The 24,750-nt window shown below is 33.5% G+C and overlaps 1 protein-coding gene across 17 annotated transcripts in view; it reads right to left on the reverse strand.

The window, feature by feature from the left end:
• Positions 1-680: 680 nt before the first annotated feature.
• LOC122628589 (kazrin) overlaps positions 681-24,750 on the reverse strand; it is a 34,693-nt gene continuing 10,623 nt past the window's right edge. For 6 of the 17 annotated variants that reach the window (XM_043811012.1, XM_043811010.1, XM_043811013.1 and 3 more), the window contains 13 exons: positions 17,740-17,830; positions 17,048-17,492; positions 16,546-16,923; positions 15,953-16,344; positions 15,558-15,764; positions 14,962-15,334; positions 13,489-13,578; positions 12,375-12,591; positions 11,997-12,264; positions 11,498-11,845; positions 11,233-11,356; positions 10,931-11,075; positions 4,718-6,156 (listed from right to left, as the gene is read on the reverse strand). In XM_043811012.1, coding sequence (XP_043666947.1) covers positions 5,694-6,156; positions 10,931-11,075; positions 11,233-11,356; positions 11,498-11,845; positions 11,997-12,264; positions 12,375-12,591; positions 13,489-13,578; positions 14,962-15,334; positions 15,558-15,764; positions 15,953-16,344; positions 16,546-16,923; positions 17,048-17,477 — 3,435 coding nt within the window. In that variant the 5' untranslated portion in view covers positions 17,478-17,492; positions 17,740-17,830 and the 3' untranslated portion in view covers positions 4,718-5,693. Of the gene's footprint in view, positions 2,169-3,190; positions 3,212-4,717; positions 6,157-9,898; positions 10,025-10,930; positions 11,076-11,232; positions 11,357-11,497; positions 11,846-11,996; positions 12,265-12,374; positions 12,592-13,488; positions 13,579-14,961; positions 15,335-15,557; positions 15,765-15,952; positions 16,345-16,545; positions 16,924-17,047; positions 17,493-17,739; positions 17,831-24,750 lie in introns of those variants that run through there. The other 11 variants (XR_006327075.1, XR_006327076.1, XM_043811018.1 and 8 more) reach the window with 11 other exon arrangements.

Raw genomic sequence — 24,750 nt, forward strand, 5'->3', positions numbered from 1 at the left:
GTTGATTAGTTAAATCTAATTAATATTGTTACGTTATGGTACCCGATGATAAAACATGATCTAACGATTATGAACAAAAACGCTCGTTATTTAATTTTATTACACAATAGCAATATTTACGATTAGAGTATACCAAGTGGGGTATTTGCGACAGATTACAGATGGAAGCCCATCATCTTCTCTCGAATTAAGAAACATATTTCATTTTATGAATATTCAAATTATGCATTGTGCTTTTTTTTTTTTTTATTTATATATTTCTTTCTTTTTTTCATTTTTTTTTTTTCTTTCCTTCTTGTCTTTTTTCTTTTTCGACGTCATTCATTTCGTCGTACCTATGGATATACGCTTGACGAAATTATTATCATTATTATTATTTTTATTATTATTATTAATATTGTTATTATTATTATTATTATTATTATTATTATTATTATTAATATTATTATTATTGTTATTATTTTTTCTTTTTTTTTTCTTAATCCCTTTTAAGCTAATCCTAAATCATTCGCCTCGTTTTTCTAATCTAAAGTTAAATGCGTCCTATAGATTTAACTAGAGAGTATTGTTTTTTTTTTCTTCTTCTTCTTATTATTAGATAATATATACATTTAATGATCACTCAATGATTATTTTTTCATTAAATATGAACAACGAATGGAGATAAAATAATAATCGTGATATCTATGTTTTTATGTTTGTATGTATGCACGTATGTATGTACGTATATATGTATACAGTTTGGGTTCTTTTCGTAGTAATGGGGCTATCCTCGTTAAAAGAATTTCTTTCATTCTCTCTCTCTCTCTCTCTCTCTCTCTCTCTCTCTCTCTCTCTCTCTCTCTCTCTCATTATTATTATTATTATAATATTAATCGTATCTGTCATGTGGCAGGAATAGAATTAGTACCGGATATAACGTAAAAACATAGATTCTTCTCTATTTTTTCTTTTTCTTTTTTTTTTTCTTTTTGTCTGAAGCGAAATAATCATATTCGTTGTTATTAAACGTGATTATCATTCGTTTCATCGTGTATGAAGTTTAAGTCAAACACATACATACACGTACGCACGCACGCACGCACGCACGCACGCACGCACACACACATACTCACAATCACAGACGTTCCTCTTGATCATTTATTTTCTTTTTCATTGATAATCGTATCGTCTCGAGAATTTAAAATCTCATGTACTTACATACATAGGCCAGTCTCTCTCGTTATCATTCAATTATTTCTCAATGTTATATCACCGTGTGATCGTTATATATTCCGGTTGTGTTCTATGAAAGAAAAGAAAGAAAAAGTAAAAAAAAAAAAATTAATAAAAAACTTCTTGCGCGAGATAATTATCTCTTTATATTATTATTCCGTAATGGGATATACTTGATTATTATCGATATGCGTAAAGAATCAATCGAGATTCTTTCAATGTATATACTTATGAGAGATCGATTTTACTTATTATCCGTAAGAAAATAAAAAATAAAAAAAAAAAAGATAATAAAAAACAGAAACGTAAGAAAAACGAGACGAGAAAAAGGGAGAAAACAGAAAAAAGAGGGAGATCGATCGATAAATATAAGATTCTATTTAAAGGAGAAAAAAAAAGAAAATTACGAATTACTACTCCACCAGATAAGTTCGTTGATTCTTCTTCTTCTTCGTATTTGTGTCCTCTTTCGTGGTTGATTGCCATGTTTCTTCGGCCAGGCTCCCATATCTTTGTACACCGGGAAATGGTTGGCCCAAGCTTTGCGGTGAATAAGAGCTGCTTTGTAATTGATAATAATTCCCGGTTGATTGCTCGCACTGATATTGATCGTCCGCTAATACGTTGCTGTAACCCGAGAAGGAGCTACACTGAGACGATGAATAAGACGATGAATATCCACGTTCGCTCAAACTTCTATAAGGCCCCGAATGATGGAGCCTATCCTCTTGTCAGACTGGTGTATTTACCGCCACGCTTGTTATATATTCGATGTCACCGATACTCTTAACACGACGATGCTTCTTCCCAACGGTAATCTCAGGTGCCGGTGAATTACTTCGTACGCTGTTAATGTATTGACATTGACTGGCAAGACTTCCTGTATCCGACGAGGATGATGGCGACGCCTTTTCACTTCTCGGTCGTAAACCAAACGCACGACTCAAGGAACCCTGCGATTAAAAAAGAGAAAAAGGAAAGGATAAATTTCTCTAATTTTCAGAATTTTTTATTCGTCGATCGTTGGATATTCTTTTTCTTTTTTCTCTCTTTTTTTTTTCTTTTCTTTTCTTTTTCTTTTTACAAGTTTAACAAGCACTCTTCGTAAACCGATCGAACGTTATCAAATTAGAAATTAAGAAGAGATAGAGAGAGAGAGAGAGAGAGAGAGAGAGAGAGAGAGAGAGAGAGAGAGAGAGAGAAAGAGAGAGAGAGAAAGAGAGAGAGAGAGAGAGAGAGAAGATGGTTAATTCGAGGGAAATATTAACACGTATTTTTAGATTAAATTGGTTATATAAGTACGTATATACATGTATGTCGAGGAATGAAATTCACGCATCACGATGAACGTGTCGATGCGTTTTTGTATGTCGATAGAGCGATAAGAAAGATGATTTATTTTTTCTTAATGAAGATTCGATATTTTTCTTTTCTTTTTTTTTTATGGTACAAGTTCTAAAGAGTTTTTTTAGAGTATAACTCCAAGAGTTATGAGATCAGTTAGTCATGATACATGACAAGATGACACATTAAATTAAGTTTATGATAAAGCGAAAGCACGTGCGATGGTACAGCGAAGAGAATATATATATATATATATATATATATATATATATATATATATGTATATATACATATTGCATCTTTCTCTTTTTTGATCAGACGTTCGTCTTAACAGACGTACGTATGTTCAAGTTCGAAGATGTTTCTGAAGTGAGATAGACAGAGATAGAGAGAGATAGATAGATAGAGAGAGAAAAAGAGAGAAAGAAAGAGAGAGAGAGAGATAGTAAGAGATACTCATCGTTAGTGATACATAGAAAATTGATGAGAATAAAAAGAAAAAGAAAAAGAAATATATATATATATAGAAATATTTATTTATACAAGAGAAATTGTGATAATTGTTTTCTTTTTTAATTCTTTTTATATGTATTTTTCTTTTTTAATCTTTTAATTTCTTTTAAACGCATACCTGTGAGTTCATCCACGATAACTAGTAAAAGGCGAAAGAAGGTCGATTAAGAACCCACACACACGTTTTTATTCCACATTGAAATTATAGTTTATATTTACATAATCGTGGTGGTATATCAGGATGATTAAGGCTAATGGAACACCTTTCGTCATTGTTTATATTCCAAAGTGATTAATTAATATGATTCGGTACGCGTACGCAATAATTAAATTATTTATAATCGAGCATATGTAAATGTATATGTTTATGTATATGTTTATGTGTATGTATATATATATATATATATATATATATATATATATATATAGTATTAGATATTATTCACGTTAGCTTCGCTCGTATAAATGGATGCTGTTTTCTCGTACAAGGCAGGGGTCCAATCAGACACACAAGGACGACACACGTATTGTATGTATATTCCTACACGTATATATATATACAGAATTTATATATACAGAGTTTCTCGTCCGATGATGTGCATTACTATGTCAGATATTATACACACGATTAGAGACCATAAAAGGTAACAATCATGGTTTACAGACGTTAGATTTACGATTATTTCGTATAGTTGAAAGAAAAAGATATCTTTTCTTTTAGTTTTCTTTCGAGGGTCGGGGGTGCGGGTAAAGGGCGGCTGGGAGGGCTTTACTTTTTTCTTCAATCGAGAGAATCCTCTTTTTAAAATAATAATAATTGCTATTATTATTATTATTATTATTATTATTATTATTATTATTATCATTATCATCATCATCATCATCATCATTATCATTATTATCGTTATTGTTATCCTTATTATTATTATTATTGTTGTTGCTGTTGTTGTTGATGTTATTGTTGTTGTTGTTGTAATTGTTATTGTTGTTGTTAGTAATGCTATTATTTTCTCTTTTTTAATTTTGTTTCTTTAAATTATCATTATTTTTATTTACGTATCAGCATGAGCGCGAACCTTAAAGTCGTAGGCCCATAAATCGATCAGTCTTCTTCTTCTGCTTATTTTTTTTTTCCTCTTTCTTATTTTTTCTTTTTTTCTCTTTTTATTATCATTTTTTTTTTTTTTACAACTCTCCTCATTCAAGCGAATTTACGGATAGATTAAAGGAGATACAAGAAATATGTACGAGCAGGTATACTTCACGTTTTTTTTTTCTCTTTTTTGTTTTTCTTCTTCTAGCGGATCGACGATAAGAGAGAGATAGAGAGAGAGATTTTTACGAGGACTCTAAAAAATCTACAATCACCCTCTATAAAATCGTGAAATATCATGAGACCGACGAAAAACAGAGTTATTATACATCTCAAAACTTATCTATGTATAACCTTCGAGCATTTTTTATTCATTACGGACGTAACTAACGTTCTAACTAACGTTCGCCTAAACGTCTATCCATTTTCTCTTTTTTTTTTTCTTTTAACTCTCCTTGGTTAGTTAATCAAAATGATCTTCTACTTTATTTTTTTCATTTTCTTCTTTATTCCTATCTTTCCTTTTTTCTTTCTTTTTTTTTTTCTTTTTTTCGTTTTCGTTTTTGTCATATTTGTTTTTTTTTTCTTTCGTTGGTTCGCTTAACAAAGATATGTATGTATGTATGTATGTAATTAACGAAGCTAAGAATTAATTCATGTTAAATACCAGATTTCAATTGTTTCAAGGGAAATTTTATTTTATTAGAAGATTTTTTTTTGGACGAATACTCACAAAACACAGCGATATATATATGTGTATATATGTATCTCGATCTTGGAATTAATACGAGCTCATAGCTCACAGCATGGAGACCATTGAAAGAAACAAAGAAAAGGAAAACAAATGGGAAATATTCAATAATATATATATATATATATACATATATATATATATATATATATATATATATATGTACATATATATTGGGAAAAGATATTTTATCACATATCTCCGTGCATCGAGTGAGAATCATCGATCAAGCGTTGTGTTATGCGATAATATCAAAAATGGAGGAAGTGAGAGAGAAAGAGAGAAAGAGATAGAGATAGAGAGAGAAGAGAGAGAGAGAGAGAGAGAGAGAGAGAAGGAAGAAAAATTGATAAAACGTGTGGATATCGATCGATCAACCTTATGTGTTTTTCAAGCCATACACGGGTATAAAAGGAGTTTATGGACATGCCTATTAAAAAAAGAGAAGAAAAAAAAAATAAGCAAAGTATGAAGCGAAGAATGGAACGGGTATTTTCTCGATCGTTTTTGATCCGCGTCTCCGATGCGTAACATGCACATTTGATATCAGATACTTGTTGAACATGCACATGAAAATGAAAAGACACGTTACCGCTATCTAGAGTATCGAAAAGCCCATCTATCTCTGTCAGATACGGTTCTCCGTTCTTAATAATTTTCAAAGTTTCAATATCAATGGGACAAGTTTATTGATTGGTCGTTTCTCAACTATTACAAAATTTCAAATACTCGATATTTTAATTTTGATAAAATTTAACTTTTCTCCAAAATGATACTTTACGCAGTAATTTTTAGAGTAAGTAAAAATGAAAAACAAAGAATACGAAAAAACAAAAAGAAAAAAAAACGAAATAAAAATATTTTGAAACTAAAAAATAAAATACAGAAAAATAATGATATATAACAACTTGTCTCCAATGATTTGAATATAATAACGACGTACACTTCTCTATTAAAAATGTGTACGCAACAATGTAGATTGGAATAATCCTTGTTAATCCTAATACGGTCGTTTACGGACGAGACTCTTGAATCATTATTGTAGTACATTACCCTGAGACTGGATCTCCGTCTATCAACAGTTCCAACATGATTTGCCGTCATATGAAGAGCCGATAGTGAGGTTTGATGGTGCTGATGTAGAGCTCTGCTTCCACGATTGAGACTACCACCGGCGCTCATGGTACTCATTTGACGACCTCTGACAGTGCTGCCCTTCGGGACGACCTCCAGTTGACTTCTACACATATGCACACCACGCTTCATGCACACCTCTGCGTACACGCTTTCTATTTCGCTTTATATGCACACACTTTGGCGTCTCAGCGGGCACACATACACGTTCGAATACATACTGCAGCAGACCGTTTCTTTGTTTAACTGTTTTTTTCTCTTTTTTTCTTTTCTTTTCCCTTTTCTTCATTTATATTCAAGATTTTCAATTCCGAAATATATATGTATATATATATATATATATGTATATGTATATATATTTTGTTAAAGATATATTTAAATCGATCGAATTTATAAATTTCATGGGAAAAAATTGACGTTCCAATGATCGATCAGAATTTTAATTTTTAATACCATTGGTTGCTGCAGCTGCTCGAAAAAAGAAGATTCATATAAATGAATAATCTAGTTACAACATAAATATACATACACAAGAGTGTTGTTCTGTGCACCATCGATAATAATATATATATATATGAAAATATGAATAATAGATAATTGTTTACTCGATGATCGTACATCCTTCGAAACGATCATAGGACACATCGGTGCATTTGATCGGACCAGTTGACGAAACATCGAACAGTAAAAAGATATATATATATATATATGTATATATATATATATATATATAAATAAAAATATTATTTATATCTATATATAAATAAAAATATTTATATATATATATATGTATACATACATATATGTATGTATATATGTATAAATATTAAACTTAACTAATCAGGAAAAAATATAATAGGAGCTATAATATGCACAGTGATGTTATCCATGGCTAGTCATGGTTATCGATTATCATTCTAACGACATAATCGATATTATCGTATTAATCGATATTTCTTCTTTCTCTTCTTCTTCTTCTTCCTTTAATTTTTTTTTTTTTTTACTTTTTTTCAAACGAATAAAAGAAAACAAAATTTATTATCAATAAAGAATATAAATCGAACATGTCCGTCCAAGGATTACACCACGATCACTAGTATTAGCATGTGCTGTACATAGCGCAGTGCAGTGCAGGCAGCAGCTGTGGGCTACGGCTCAGCTATAAGAAACATTTAAAATGGAATCCGCGATAGAGGGGACTGTAGAATCATTGGTGCCAAGAATATATATATATATATATATATATATATATATATACATATATATATAATATTATAATAATGTCCCGTGACACGTTTTTTCCCAAGTGTTTAGTATGTTCTTTCTTATTTTTTTTTGTTTTGTCTTTTCTGTTCTTTCCTTTTTTTTTTTTGTATATGTACATTATGTCGACTGCATTTGTATTGTATTTACGTGTGTGTATACCCGATATTACCCAAGTATGGCATGTGTAGAGATCGATAAATATGTATATTACGGCTACTTTGTACCCCAATTGACTAACGGTTATTTTACATATTATTTAACCATTCACTTTAATCTTCCTCTTTTTCTAATTATTTTCTCCCACGCATATTCTTTTCTTCTTTCATACCTTTTTCACTTCTCTTTCGTCCTTCGTTTTTTGTTTCTTTTTTTTTTTTCTTTTTCGTTATTTTTTTTTTCCTTTTGTTTCGTTTTGTTTCCTTTTTCTTTTTTTTTTTTATTTTTCGTTTGTCTTAAATCATCTCTTAATCTTTTTAATGTGTAAAAGCTCGATTTTTCAATGATAGTCGAAGCGAAAGTTTGCCATCTACTCGTTATCCTTAGGCCTATATTTTTATCTAATTACTGCGTCATATTGTGAGTTACATATATATTTTCTCGTTCGTTTTGTTTCTTTCTCTCTTTTTTTTTTTTAATTTTCATTTTTTATTTATTATTCTTTCCTTCCTCGTAAACTCACTCTCTTAACTATATAAGTTGTAATTTCCATGATTCTTTTTTTTTTAATTATATATGTATAATATATATATATATATATATATATATATATATATATCCTTAAAGAGAGAGAGAAAGAGAGACAGAGAGAGAGAGAGAGAGAGAGAGAAAGAGAAATAGATAGATATATAGAAGCTTCGACGAAGACTCGAATGCATGAACATTTATAAACGATTTTCATTATGAAAATAAACGAGAGAGAAACTAAAGGAAAATAAAAAAAAAAAGCAAATATCATTAGAATAATTTCAACCGCTAATTTCTAATTATGTTATCAATCTCTGAACACTCTCGAAGCTATTCTTGCGTAATTGGATAACTCGTCGATAAATTGTGCGTTTTCATTACATACGAATTATAAAGTGTACATATATAGTTCCTTCAGAATCTTCGATATTTCGACAAGCATTTGTTTGTTGTTTGTATGTTTGTTCGTTCATTCGTTCGTTTATTTGTCGTTTTTCTTTTCTTTATTTAGATAACATCGTCGGAATGATTTTAATTTGCGATCTTGAGCAAATTATTTTCTTTTTTTACGAAATACGATATCACATTAACGAGCACTTCTATTATATAAATAGATAAAAGTATATATGTATTTATGTGTGTATGTATGTATGCATGTATGTATATATATATATATATATATATATATATATATATATATATGTATGGTATTAGCAAAAATTCTTCGTCAAATCATTTTCCTTTCTTTGATCGCTTTTTTCTTTTCTTCTATCTTTCTTCTTTTTCTTTTTGTCATTTTTTCTTTTTTTTTACTTTTTTTTGTTCCTTTTTGTTTTCTTTTTTTGTTTTTCTCTCTCTTTTTTTTTTTTTTTGTCAAACTAATTCATTGAAACACGACTCTAAAGTGTGCGAATCGGCGATAAAAGTATCTCTTCAATTTGATCTTTGAATTTCTATCCTCAAAACAGCGACGACGTCTTTTTTTTTGCCTTGCCTTTCTTTTTCTTTTTCTTTTTTAGTGTTATCTTTTATCTTTTTTTCTTTTTTTTTTGTTTTCTTTTTTCTGTTTCTTTTTTTTTTTTAATAACATACGAACAATAGAACGGCACTAGCCCCTGGTTGCATATTATTAATAATTCAACTATTTATACCGGCGATCTCTTTTGAGCGTCTATTTACTTGTTTATATATATATATATACATATATATATATATATGTATATATATATATGTATATATATATATATTAGAGAAAATGTTTCTTTTCTTTGTGCTTCTATTTAATGTATGTACATACATACGTCTCTCGTATATGCCTGAGAAATTTGATAATCAAACGCTAACCACACCGCTATTGTTATTATCATTATTATAATTATTGTTGTTATCATAATTATTATTTTATTATTATTATTGTTATTATTATTATTATTATTATTATTTATATTATTAGATACACGTGTATCAATTTATACGTTATAGAATTACGATTTGACAATCAATTTCAAGAAAATACTTGTACTGATTGACGAATGTTAAGATATTCAAGTGTATGCATGTACATACATTGCCATTGTACATACTTTTTGGTTTGGTTAGTCTCTTTAAAACATCCACCCACCCACCCACATCCACCACACACACACACACACACACACACACACTCGCGTATGTATGTATAAGTATATGTATATGTGTATGTACATGTATTGATTATTATATTAACGATAATAATTTTTTAGCTCTATAACTATATGAATTCTCTCTATTAAAAAAAAATATATAAATAAATAAATAAGAAAGAAATAAAAAAAAAAGTAGAAAAAAGAGATTTAAAAAAAAAGTATTCAAAAGTTTTTAAAAAAGTTTTTTCTTTTCTTTTCTTTTTTTTCTCTGTCTTTTTATGAGTTAGGCACGAACTCTCGTTATGTTTGACGTGAAATGTAAGATTCGTTCAACCGCTTGTCGATGGCAAGATGTTACACTGTGTAATTCGTTGATCGCTTAAGCAGTTGTCCAAATTTCTGCAATTGAAAAACTCGATAAATCATTCGGAATGGCGTTGATTAGTTTTGATGAAAGAGCTTTTTCAGATTATTACAACATTCATTCGTTCATTTTTGAGCTGCACTTTTTTTTAATCCTCAAAAGTTTTTCTAAATTCTTTTCGAGAAAGGAAAAGAAGAACAACAAAAAAAGGACAAGAAAAACCGTAAGCATCCTTTTTCAATTCTCATTATCATCATCGTCGTCATCATTATCATCATCGTCACAATTAATGAACCCTCGAAAGGGGATTGTAAATATTGTTGCAGCTCAAAAGGCCTGACTTTAACGATAGACAATTTCGCAATTAATGGCACGTTGTTCCGAGGTATTATTTATATTTTCTAGAGCCTTTAGTTCGTTTCATCGATCATTTTATGTATATTCTGGTATAATCAATTCCATTATATCATATCGATCAATTTTACTTGGAACATTTCTTTAGACCATCTTTTCGAATGTTTGATAATGTCGTATCTCAGAACAACGGGCATCGTAGCTGTAGCTTGTAGAGTTATCTTTCTCTCTTGTTTTTTTTTTTTTAAATCTTTTCTTTTTTCTTTTTTTTCATCGTCGTCATGGTCGTCGTTATCGATCAGACACCAACGTGTCAATCATTTCTTGAGACTTTTTATGTAATATTACTTGCAAAAAGAAAAAATGACTCGAGTGAATGAATATATCCCACAACAACAGCAAGGTACATCTCCTTCCTCGGAAAGATTACAAAAAAAAAGAAAAAAAAAAAAAAAAGAAGAAGAAGCAACTGTTCTCATATACTTCCGAGATTAGTAATCATTTTTTCAACGATTAATTAATTAATTTATATTGATTAATGAGCGTTGTCCATATTTGTGGTCTCCGGTTGACAGTAGACAGAGTACCTTGCTGGTAAAACGAGGGCTTCGAGTTCGGCTGTTAGATGTCGCCTGATCATGTGCTTCGCTGGTGGTATACCCAAAGCGGTAGCCATTGTATCGCCAGTGAAGGATGGCTCCAATACAACGAGCGCACCGTGTACCCCTGAATCTAGAATTTAATTAATTGGATCATATGTTTAAAAGGATTATGACGACTTGACGAATTAAAAGAAAGAAGATCGATCTTCACATTGTAGAATTTATAACACATAAATTATGGAAATCGAAATCATCGAATCGTCGTAATGGATTAATCGATTACGTACCTTTTAAATTTTCTGCGTATTCGGTCAAATCGATGTTTCTTGCCCATCTTATAAACCTTTGATTAGTCCATACCAAAGGATCCGTGTCAACTTGTTCACATTGATGTCTTCTTACGGCGAGTGCCTGAAAGTTTGTGTTAAACAAAAAAAAAAAAAAAAGTAAAAAGAAAAAAAAAAAATGATCGTTATATGAAAAATGATCGATCACGTAAACATGGAAGAAACAAGAATTTTCATAGTGTTCGTCAGTCGAATATATATTTACCTGACGATCGTAATTCAACATTCGTAATAAATGTATCCCGTGTACTATACTAGCTTGATGAAACTTCCTCGATACGCCAAGTAATTTTTCCAATTCTTTTTTATTCAAATGATCGAGCATACGTGCGTCGACCATATTGGTAGCAAAGCTTTCCGAGTATTGTGCTAGTCCAAGATCGGGTAACCACTCTGAGCTAACCCAAGTATGACCGAGCTGAGCTATGCAAGGATATCTAACCAGATTAGGATGTCGATGTTCTTCGATAGCTAACCGCAACTTTTTTCTATGAAGAGGATGAGTCACCCCTAAACCAGCTTCCAACTCAGCATCGCTTAGTTCAAGGAGTACCTGAGGAATATGATATGATAGATATATAATACATAAATAAATTTTATATGACATAATAATAAGATGTATTATTAGAATATATATATATGTGTGTATGTATGTATGTACATATGTATGTACATACGTATGTATATATCGGAGTTAATATTACCTTGCCGGATTTGATATTTTCTGCACATCTTGGACCATATTGTGGCATACCAAGAGCTACTTCGAGCCATGCTAAAACGGTCGGTGCTCTCCATCGTTCCATTGGCACCGATGCTGCTTCTCTCAACAAACGAAGCTTCTCGGCATAACCTTCCTCGGTAAGAGGCGACCATGATCTATAAGGATCGAATCCCTCTGAAGATTCATTAGCACCACTTCCGCTGCTGGAAGTGTTAGCACTCTTTCGATTTCGTGACCGTGCGAAAACCCTTCGAAAAATATAATTATATAAAATACGTAATATGTTATATATATATATATATGTATGTATGTATGTATGTATGTATGTATATTACCCAGTTATACAGAAAGATTTTACCTTGATATAGAACCCCATGTACCACCTCGAGTGGCGGAAGAGCGTGAATGTGTTGTAGGTGCTGCTACAGTTGGTGCTTGTTTGCTTCTTCTTGGTTCAGGTTCTAAAGGACTCGACAATTGTTCCACTGATCGTGATAACGAAGTGTTGTCTGTAGATCTTGAAAATGCATTCAATGGTGACAGCGTGGGACTACAATCCTTTGGTGTCGTCGCTGCTGAAAGACAAATTCAATTGTAATAGAATTGTACGTATATATACATATATACATACATATATACATAAATATATATCTATGTATATATATATATATATATATATAAATTCGAGAAGATGTGTGTCGTGTATATATGTGTTAATCTAATTTTTATTAGTGAACATGTTTATATTTTCCTCTCATTTTTTTGTTGTTTCTTTTTCTTTCTATTTTTTGCAACTTTTGTTTCTTTTTATTTCTTACGTCACTCTTTACTAGCAGCACACACACACACATATATATATTCAAACGCATTTTGCAAACTCTTAGCCGACTGTTTCCACAAATTAGAGACTATCTGGAGTTCCGAAGCGATCAATTGATTTGTCGAGATCAAATTAAATAATTAGAATTCGTGCAGTAGGTAGGTAGGTAGATAGTTAAGTAGGGAGGTAGGTAGGTAGGTAAGTAGATAGATATATCCTCCTTCGTATAAAACCTTAATTTATTTTCTATAAGCAATAGATTTATTGATTGATAGATAATTTATGAATTATCGTCGAAAGGAGTATAAGCATGCGCATGCATCGGTCTAAAAAATTACTATCAAGGGTTTCCTGGGATCTCCTTCAAAACTAATAACGATTTGGACAATGAACACGATGATGATCTTTAACATCACGGACTTCTCCTTTCTGTAGTTAGTATTACAAAAATATATATATATATATATATATGTATGTATGTATATATGTATATATATGTATACATACAATATATATAAGATATAAAGGAACTGATGAGGAAAAAATCAGATTACTGCTGATGGAAATATGAAGAGATGATTCCTGATAATCTCGCAGAATTACGAGGATGTTGAAAATAAACGACGAGTACCGATTATACTTTTCCACTTACACTGATACATGTGGGGAGGTGCTACGGAGGATACCACAGAGATGTTGTCCATGTCGGGACCGCTTCCTTCGATCGTAATTGTCGGTGTTCCTGCGCGTAAATAATATAACGGACATAAATTTTTTTTACAATATACTTTAATATATGTATCAGACGAATTTCAACAATACTGTTGAATGTTGAGAGAGAGAGAGAGAGAGAGAGAGAGAGAGATAAAGAGAGAGAAAGAGAAAAAGAAAGAAAAAAGAGAAAGAAAGAGAAAAAAAGAGAGAAAGAGGTATAATAGTTTTTCTGAAGTCATATTTTTGAATAAAAAAAAATTCTTTTTTTATCTCCGTTAATGAATATGAAAGAATAAAATATATATATATTATATATATATATATATATATATATATGTATATGTTGTACAAACGAATTTTGAAGTATATGAAATAATTCATGGTATAATAATACGCGAATAAATATGACAGAAAGTTTTGAGAAAACAAAGCGTACATCCACCCCCCAGATCCGTCGAGTCTTTTCGTTTTCTATAAATGCAATTATAATGAATGTTGTAGTTCTTCTCATCGATTTTATCATCGTTCAGGTAAAAGTATTGGTACGAATACTGATAGGAACGTCAATATTCTCAATACGGCTTTCTAATACCAACCAAATAGATAATAGGTCAGTGAAATCTTAGAAGAGCTTAGCAAATCCTTACGAAGAGGATACGTTTAGATAGAGAAAGAAAGAGAGAGAGAGAGAGAGAGAGAGAGAGAGAAAGTAAAAGAAAGAGAAATAAAAACGTTTTAAGTACGAATGAATGGATAAGAATGGTATAGGATAATAAATAGGAAACGACGTTGTTTAAGTAGTAGAGATAATTCATAAAAGATTTTACAACGACCAGTGGAAACGACTTAGATAATCCTGCCCTTTAACGAGCGGCTCTCACCAAACGGTTATTATTAACCGGATGAGTTACGATTCTGAACGAAGTGACGTGGGCTGAAAAAAGAGAGATGATGACTTATACGAGAGGAAGCTAAACGCTAAAACACAATCGACCGTATGATCTCGCTAACAGAGAAAGAGAGAGAGAGAGAGAGAGAAAAAAAAGAGAGAGAAAGAGAGAGAGAGAGAGAGAGAGAGAGAGAGAGAGAGAGAATAACAGAGAGAACATCGACGTGGTATATTTGATAATAACGACGAGGATGACAATATATTCATATCCGTTGAAAATCTATCGATGGGATTGGGTAATATGCGTTGAAAAAAAAAGTGCGTATGTGCGCAACTTCGTTCATATTTATGTTTCTTTCTTTTTTCATGTTATTTTTACTTTATTTAATTTTTTTTATTTCTCTTCTATCTAATCTTGTATATGTAGGTATATAGTGTGCGAGATATGTATATGTATTTATTTACGTGCATAGATAATAGATTAATGTCGATGACATGATAATTTTTTAACGTATGACTTACCGTCGGTCGTCGAGTCCGATAGATTTCCACCGATGCTCGTTGCACCACCACTTTCTCTATCGCTAGATCCACGAACACCACTATCGGCACTACAGCTACCACGATCTCCAGCTTGTCCACCCGAGGATATTGCACCTGTACCACCACCACTCATATTACTGGCCATCCCCAACTCCGTTGTCCCTAAGGGTGGCTGAGAATTGATATGAGGGATGATACCACTAACACCACCGCCACTGTTACTTCCAGCACCTGGAGTTGCCACGCCATTTACGGTACCACGTGGGAAGGACACCAAGGATTCCTGATCGCTCAAACAGGCACCTCCGCCGCCGCCACTGCCGCCTCCTCTTTCCATTAATTGACGTTGAAGCTGTAGATCGCATGCGAACGATAAAATAATTTTTATATTGTGTAGATAACGTAAAGTTTATATATATATATATATATATGTATGTATATGTCATATATTATAAATATACTATAAATTATATATACTATATATACGTTACTATATGTATATATATATATATATATTATAAATTCTTATATATGTATATAAAAGGTACGTTTATTACGACGTATATTCTTCTTACCTCCTTTATAGTAGCACGTGCATGCGATAGGGCAACTTCTTTGTCAGCCAGACTCGCGGCAAGGCTTAAGCTTCTATCCGCCTCGTCTCTCGCTGCTCTTAAAAGGCTCCAACGTTCCCTCTCTCGTTCTCTTTCACGTTCCTCCGAGGACATACCGCCTTCCTGTTGTTGAAAACGACCCAACGTAGCCTCGTTCTCTCGCATACGCTACGCAATCCAAATTGATTAAAACAAAAAAACCAAAAAAAGCAAAAAAGAAAAAGAAACAACGAACGTACGAGCGAAAGACAAAAAAAAAAAGAAAAAGAAAAAGAAAAAAACTAACAAAAGAAAGAATCCAAATAGGATGTTAAAACAATCAATGATCCAATCGAATCGACTAATCGATAGATCACCTGTTCGTAATTACGTATAAAATCACGTAGCTCTCGTTCCTTATCTTCAAGGGTACCGTACAAAGCTTTCATCTGATTGAGCAGATCGAACTTTTCGGCCTTCAATCGTTTACGATCGGCTTTCAGTGCATGCAAGGCTTCCTTCGCATGTTGCAATTCCATTTCGAGGGCGACAAAGCGTGCCTCCTCCTCCAATGCCGCATCCTCGGCTCCAACTTCGCCACGTGCCGCACCGGTAAGTAACAACCTTCTCAACCTCGCAACTTCAGCGACTAATCGTTCGTTCTCCAATCGTAGCCTTCTCGCGCTAGCTAATTCAACGGAACCTCCGCTACTTCCGCTACCATGTAGATTCGATAATCTTGCTCCGACTACGCTGTCGTCGCAAATCCCTTTGACGTGTTTAAAAAAAAAAGAAAAAAAAAGAGAGAGACAGAGAGAGGACAAAAAAGAAACGAATGAGGAGAAAATATTGGAAGGAAGATATTTTTTCATATTTGAAAAATAATGTATATGTATGTATATATATGTGTGTGTGTGTGTGTGTGTGTGCAGGTATACCTGTACGGATTAACAATTAAAAAAATCTTTACCTAAAGAATTTGCCGGTGAGGCTGGTCTACTTCCTGGAGCTGGATCAGGTGGTTCATTGTCTTCCTCCGGTCGTACGTCGTTATCAACGATCTCTTTACGAACGTCGGTCTCCGGATCCGTCGTAACTCTACAAAATCTTCGCGATCTCAATGAGTCAGGATTAGTAGAAATTCGAAGCCTTTCGACGCCCGATAGATCGCTGCAACCACGATGTAGGAAGGATGTCCTGTTGGAAGAGCCCCTATCAGGACTGGCACTTCTAGATCGCGAATCTAAATTTCTTCCGGACTCGCCGAGCCGTGTTTTATCGCGATTTAACGCGTAGGACCTTCGGGTTTTCTCGCTTGGACTTCGACATGGCGAACTGTTTCGAGTTTCTGAGTAAACGTTCGAGTTTTCGTTAGTTTATCGTTAGCTGAGTAATTTCGAGATTTAATTAGCACAATAACAAATAAAAATAAAAATAAAAATAATAATAATATAAGATCGTTTTATACGAACCTACGGGACTACTCTTTCGATCTATGGGACTAGACCTGTCTTTCCTATCGATCGGACTATTTTTCTTATCTATCGGACTAACCGACTTATCACTGGCCGAACTTCTCTTCTCAACTGGACTGCTATTAGCACTGAGTCTTTTACCATCTTCCTGCGTGTGTGTTTGAGATTCGTTTCCCTCTTGACAGAGATTCGGATTGCCGATACCACTGGAAGCCGGGGATGACCCATTGTTGTTACTGTTTATTATACCACCGCTAGCCAGATTGCTGTTACTCGTAACACCGTTATTGTTCAATGCCGCAGCCGACGATGACGATGTACTAGGAACAACATCACGCGATTCGCCACGTAAGATTACGTTTTCTCCTCTTCCACGTTGCAACTCCCCATCCAGTCGAGCACCCGTCCCTGCGTTCTCCTCCACCATGACGAAGAGTTTTGTCTGTATGTGTATATATATATATATATATATATATATATATATATATATACCGGAGAATAAACGGATTTAGTGGGATCATCGATAGATAGAATCTTTTTAAACGTATCCTTTGTCTTCACAAAGAAAAAATAAAGAAAAAAAAAAAAAGGAGAAAAAATCAATGGAAATAAAAAATAGAACAAATCTTTATTCAAACTTTAAGTAGAAGATTATAAAATATTAAATGTTATCGTATTTATGTCGATACCTGTGCATCTGCGAGGATGCCTTCGATTAAAGCCAAGGTGGGCTAGTTCGCAAGCTCATGTCGTTGAATTGTTCTTCGTTAGCTCTCAATACTGTAACAAATGATTTCTCTTATAAACGATTAATATTTAATTCTAAAAGAAAAAAAGAGAGAGAGAGAGAGAGAGAGAGAAACGAAATGTTTTCTTAATCGGTTTAATTTTTATTAAATTTAATTAACTCAATTTTTTCTTCATTCACAACTAGAATGTCTCGATCAAAGATTATTAAAGAGACAATAAAAGAGATCGTTTAAACGATAGCTAGAAGAACTTCACGTCGTGTTCAAAGCTTTGATATTCGAATGAGAAAAGAAAAAGAAAGAAAGTTTAACGAGGTTTAACAACGAAACGATCGTTTTCGTTCGCACATTTTGTGGCCGTTACTTTTGTAAGACCTACTACTACACAACGTTTCACCCTACCGCCAGATATTGATTTAGTATTACGAGTGAGAAAGCGTTATTCCACGACGAAAGAGAAAGAGAGGGAGAGCTCGTTCTCTTTGCTTTCAATTTCTCTTTCTCTCATTTTGATCGATTTTTAATTCTTATTGAAATTCCTTTTTTCTTATTTTTCTTTTTTTTTTATCCACTAGCGAAATCGCACGGTACAATGATCTGTATATTACTACGTGATTAATTTAATAACATTTACAGCAGTAGTACCAGAACAATCAATGCATTTACGCAATTATTTTGAAAAATCAAAAAAGAAGTATATAGGTATGTATATATACATATAACTACTATATATTTTACTTGCTCGTTAAAAATTCTTTTCCAACGAAAATTGTTTTTCTTCGTACCCTTGTCTTTTTGTTCTTTTTCGAAAATTGTTAGTCGAATGAAACTACAATATTCATCCGTAACATAATATTCGGGCTTATTCTTCAAACATAATTAATATAAATGATACACAAACACGCGCGCACACACACACACACACACACACGCATAACAACTTTTAAAATCCTTTTGGCATCCAGCTAACAAACACGCGTTTTCATGTAACGTTAAGTAATAAAGTGACGTTTAAATGTCGTTTGAAAATTAACTTGATTAAATTCACTTTTGATAAGGGAATTGTGGGCGAAGTATGGGGGTGGGTTGGGGGTGAAGGTATACGTTCCTAGAGTTACAAAAAAAAAAAAAGGAAAAGAAAGAAAAAATCCTCTCTCCCGCTCGAATAAGCTGAAATTAAAAACGTTACGATCTCTAGAGAACTGTTCGAGTTGGGATGTACATGGTATAGTTAAAAGAGAGTGGATGTTTCAACATTTTTTTCTTCTTTTTTTTTTCGCATCGCGTTTCATTAACGCGGCATTGCGTTTGACCCTATACGACGCGACGTACGTACCTACGTACATCATCCTAGTTTGTATATATACGTGAAATTGTACGAGAGAAATCTCTTCGCATGAAATATTTTTTTTCCCCTCATTTTGAATGCTATTCGAACGAAATCAAATTGATAATTTCTCCGATAAGGTTTATAATTGGTCATATATAGATTATACGTAGACGTAAATATTGGCTAAATAATACTATAAATAATATATATATATATATATATTATGTATATATATATATATATTATGTATAATATTATTATTATATATTAAATATAATACTTGATATATTTATATAATATTACATATAAATATTATACATAACACTTTTTACATTTATAAACTATTATGTATAATATTTTATAAAATATTTATAAAATAATATCTTAAAAAATATTTATAAAGTATTCTTTACAACGAATATTGAGAGATAGAACGATCTTTTTTGAAGATAACACGTATCGAAATAGTAACGACAAAGAAACAAGAAGAAAATGAAAGGAAGAAGAAAAAGAAAGAAGAAAATAAAAGAAAAGAAAAAACAAAACAAAAGAAAAGAAAAATAGTTTCTTTTATTGCTGTATTTAAACGAAGTAAGTACGTGTACGTGCGTTACATACGTAACTATGTACGTAAGTCCTCACGTACACACGTAAGTGCTTCGAAATAGTTCGGGGAGTTTCGTGTTTCGTTTACGACAAAGGACGATGTGAGAAAGGGTTATTACAAGGAGTCTAACGAGTCTGCGATCGTTCAGGTCGATATGGAAGTTGATATAATAATATCGCTAAAAGGGTAGGTACTTCATCTTTATCGTTAACTTTAAATAATTACTATATACGTCAAATCGTTATAATATCAATAATTAAGAAATCTAACGAATACATTGTACGATTCAAAAATAATGCGATTATAGAAACGAAATTATGTTATATCGCACACGCTCGTTAAATAAATTTTATGTGATACGATAAATCGGAGTTCCTTCGTTGAATCGTTCTAATCACGCGAATAAATGTTGCTTTTCATTGCAATCAAAATTATAGATGATTTGAGCGGGCAATCAGAAATCCCTTCGTATCTACACATACACACGCGCGCGTACACATACATATATGTATATATAATATGTACACACACACATAATAATATATATATATATATATATTTCTCTCTTTTCTACCTTCATCCCTTTTCCTTCTCGTAGAAACGCTTAACTGCGCGCACCCTCGGGATGATCGCAAGCTCATTTCGGCTGCTATCCAATAAGTAAAGGATTCGAGTGTCGAAGGTTACATCAAAGGAATATAACAAGGTTCAACATCGGATAAAAATCGAACTCGAATTTTTTCGAGTCGAATCGTGATTTTTTTTTAAAGAAAACAAAAAGAGAGGATTCTAAAATATTATATAAAAAATTTTTTATTTTTTTTTTTTGGAAAAATATCATCCTCTATCAGAGCACGATTTCATTGCCTAAATCCTCGAGGATACGTTGAACTCGAATAAAAGATTACGAAAGCGATACTCTAATTATTATAATGATTTCTGTATTCGTCGTCACAATCGAATCATCTTCGTCGTTCCGATGATGTGACGTCGTCTCTGCCTATACGCAAGTTTCGCAACTTCAACTTTAATTGGATGACATCCCTTCGGGAGATGGAGTTCCACATTTCAGTCGGCATCTCTGTTCAAACGTGATACGTGACGCGGATAGAACGTTAATTTCTTTGCGTCGAACGAATTAGAAAAGATATCCAATTAAAAAATTCCACGGTTATACTCGTTTCTTCTTTTTATTCTCTCTCTCTCTCTCTCTCTCTCTGTCTCTCTCTCTCTCTTCAAACGAGAGATGAAACACTTGCATTAAAGTTTTTCCACGATGATGCTTCTCGTAATAAAAAAAAGGAAAAAAATGAAATAAAATAAAAACAAAACGAGAAAGATAAAAGAATAAAGGATAAAAAAAAGGAAAAAAGCACAAAAGACAGAAAGAAAAGGAGAGAGAGAGAGAGAGAGAGAGAGAGAACGAAATAGTCACGTTATTTTATGCCTCATACAATATATGTATGTATGTGTACGTATCCTTTCGGGCCCGTGCACGAGGCGAAACTTTTCACGTATTTTAAAGTCCACATCTCCCTCGCTGTGCTTTTATGCAAAGTATCAAGCTACTTCACGTAGGGGGCGTAAGCCCTATTGAAAATGGGCGTCCGCCTCTTCGTACTTCTACATTGACGTTACCCACCACATGTTTGTAGTCATTATCTTTCAAATTGCTTGTCTCTAATCGCGAGGGTAACCGCGTTTGGCCGTTGCCTTTACAAAATGGAATTCCTTTCCGATTCAACACCGATAGGAGGTCGCCGATTGTTTAATCATCGTAATCCATGTTGTTTCCGGAATATTTGACATTTGTTCTTCTCCTCTTCTGCTTCTGTAACTTTTTCGAAACGTGATCTCGTTGCAATATATTTTCTTCCTTTCTGTTTTCTTTTTGTTTATTTTTTTATTCTTTTTTTTTTTTTTTTTTACGAACGACGCAGAAGATGAGAATAGAAATATCGACTAGTACAGTGGTACAAAATGGTATTTCCCATTATTCAAAGTCCGTCGACGTAGCATCATATTTTAGGTTGGTTGAACGCCGACGTAGAAGAGAATCGCTTGGATGGCACCGAGTTGCTTGGAGGGCAGATAGACGAACGTGCGTTCGGTACGTCTACGTAAGTACAGCGAACGTTCTACTACTACTACTACTACATTACTATTTACTACGAGGGAGCGAATCCGAGAAATGAAATGGAACGGTAGTCGAGAAAGAAAGAAAGAAAGAAAGAAAGAAAGAAAGAGAAAGAGAAAGAGAAAGGGGGAGAAAAGAAAAGAGAAAAAAGCAGAGAGAGAGAGAGGGGGAAAAAAATAGAAAAAAGGAAAAAGAAAAAAGAAAAAGAAAAAAGGTGAACGAAGACAGTGAAGAGAGAGTAGTATGCCGCGTGGATGGTTCGGTTCAGTTTGGATTGTGGGTAGGCGTTCCGGCATGGGTTCGGGCCCTTTTTTCTTCTCCGCACTACCACAACCGGCACCATCAGCCTCTCACCAACTTAACTTCGTGCCAGGGATCTTCAACCTTTTTCGATTTTCATTAAAAATCCGTTCGGCTTTGGCGTTAGACTGGTACGTTGGTTAACGATGGATAGGGATTGCCTTTATCGTTCGTTTAACATTTTAGGGATGATAAAAGACAAAGAGAGAGGGGAGATAGAGGAAATATATATAAAATAGGGGAAGTCATCGTTCGAAAAGCACGTACACTTCTATGTGTGGATGAATGAGAAGGACGAAGGACTATTTTAGCAAAGGCATTAGAGAACGAGAGAGAAAGAGAGAGGGGTAGGTAGATAGGTAGGTAGGTTGGTTGGTTGGTTGACAATCCCTGTCGTTGGGTGAGCAAGAGGGATGGGAGTGGGAGGGAGCGCTCGTGGATCAATACCACCACGGTGGGATGCAGGGCAAGCAGGAGCATGCCCCGGTGGCACGCGCATACGCCGTTTGTTCAAAGCGCAAACGAGACGGAGCGAGAGAAAGAGAGAAAGAGAAAGAGAGAATGAGAGAGAGAGAGAGAGAGAGGGAGAGAGAGAGAGAGGTATGGTAGGTAGTGAGATCGACGGCGAGGCAAGAAAGGCAGCATCTATGTAGAAAAAGGGGACAAGAGAGAAACTAGGGAGGCATGAAAGAGCAAGTTAGGAATGGCCTATAGGATGACAGGGTGAGGGTCGTACGTCTGGGAAACCTGTGGCTCCATGCGACCATTATCGCGATGCTTTTTTCCTTCCTTCTTAACCCCCACCTCAAAACCACCCTATTCCACCCCACCCATCCCCTTATCCTTTTTCTTCTTCTTCTTCTTCTTCTTCTTCTTCTTCTTCTACTTCTTCTACTTCTCCACTTTCTAGTTTCTTTCACCAGCACCACCACAACTACCACCACCAGCAGCATTATCATCTCTCTTCGTGGCCCAGCTCTGTCCTTTCTCTTTTATCTTTTCCTCTTCCTCTTCCTCTTCCTCTCTTATTCTTACTTCCTTCCTTCCTTCCTTCCTTCCTTCCTTCCTTCCTTCATTCTTTTACTTTACGTCATACTACTACCCGACATAGGACATTATCGTGACTCAGATTTTGTTAGCCCAGAATATGGCAGAATTTTCTATCTAGCTCGAAGTGATGTTCCAGCATCTTTACGATAAAATGTTCTTCCATCTAAGACGCTATTACCGAAGACGAGTTTGCTTGCATCGAGAGAGAGAGAGAGAGAGAGAGAGAGAGAGAGAGAGAGAGAGAGAGAGAGAATAATAACATAACTTCGGTGTTATATCACGAACGTCAAGAAGACTTAACCGGTAAAATATATGATAGAATGACAATGACGTAAATTCCTGTAGAAATCTAACGTTATCAAAACCTATCTTTATCCAGATAATATCATTTCGATCTTTTCGCGATAAGTTACCAAATGGAAAGTATCCAATTCCAGTCGGAAATCGTTCAAGATAATAACGTTACTGTATTCTCTTTGTCTTTTTGAGTACTAGTTGGGTGCATGCAACGAACCCTTAATTCGTTCACTATACATATATATATATATATATGTGTGTGTGCATATATATATATATCTATATACATATGTTCGTACGTGTGAGCGTTACACGTGTCCAAAACTTCAAACAACGACGGAGTAAGTGCAAGAGGGGAGGACACCTTTTGGCAGGGTATAGGGAACAACGTTGTTATATGTATAGATCGGTCGTACATACATACATACATATATATGATCATAGAATAGTGGGTGGGGTGATGGTAACATGTGGTTGTAGAGATGAACGTAGTGCTGACGTAGTAATAGTGCGAGAGAGAAAGACATGGAGGGAGAGAAAGAGAAAGAGAGAGAGAAAGAGAGAGAGAGATATAGAAAGAGAGAAAGAGAAAGAGAGAGAGAGAGAGAGAGAGAGAGACAAGGGCATATGAGAGGATGACTGGACGAAGGGGGTACCCAAGTTCGCGTGTTATAAATGGGACGCAATCTTTAGTACCATCTATTAGTTTCAGGGGCGAAATTGTATGTGTGTATGTGTTCTACACACACACATATATATAAGTATAGATGGGAGTACATATACGATTGCATTTACCTATACGGTCCAGCATACATATATGACGGCTTTGTAATCGTACTTTACGCGACACAGCGTAAAACGAAATGACGAGTTAGTGAACTGCTCGTCTACGCGTATAACCGTGAAACTTGTTTTTGCAGTAAGAAAGAAAGAGAGAGAGAGAGAGAGAGAGAGAATTATATACGTTCAATTTAATTTAATTGGTTTTTTGTCCCATTTTTTTTTTTTTTTTTTTTTTTTTTTTAATAATATATTATAACAAACGTGTTTATGCGTATATAAAGAGATTTATATATTTTTGTTTTTGACGTACATTTAATTAAAAAATAGTAATAATAATAATAATAATAATAATAATAATAATAATTAAATAGATAAAAAATAATTTTGGAATTAGCGAAATGTAATACTATAACTATAGATGTTCTATTTCTTTTTCTTTCTTTTCTT

This window comes from Vespula pensylvanica, chromosome 4, assembly GCF_014466175.1.
Source record: "Vespula pensylvanica isolate Volc-1 chromosome 4, ASM1446617v1, whole genome shotgun sequence".
NCBI classification, from domain to species: domain Eukaryota; kingdom Metazoa; phylum Arthropoda; class Insecta; order Hymenoptera; family Vespidae; genus Vespula; species Vespula pensylvanica.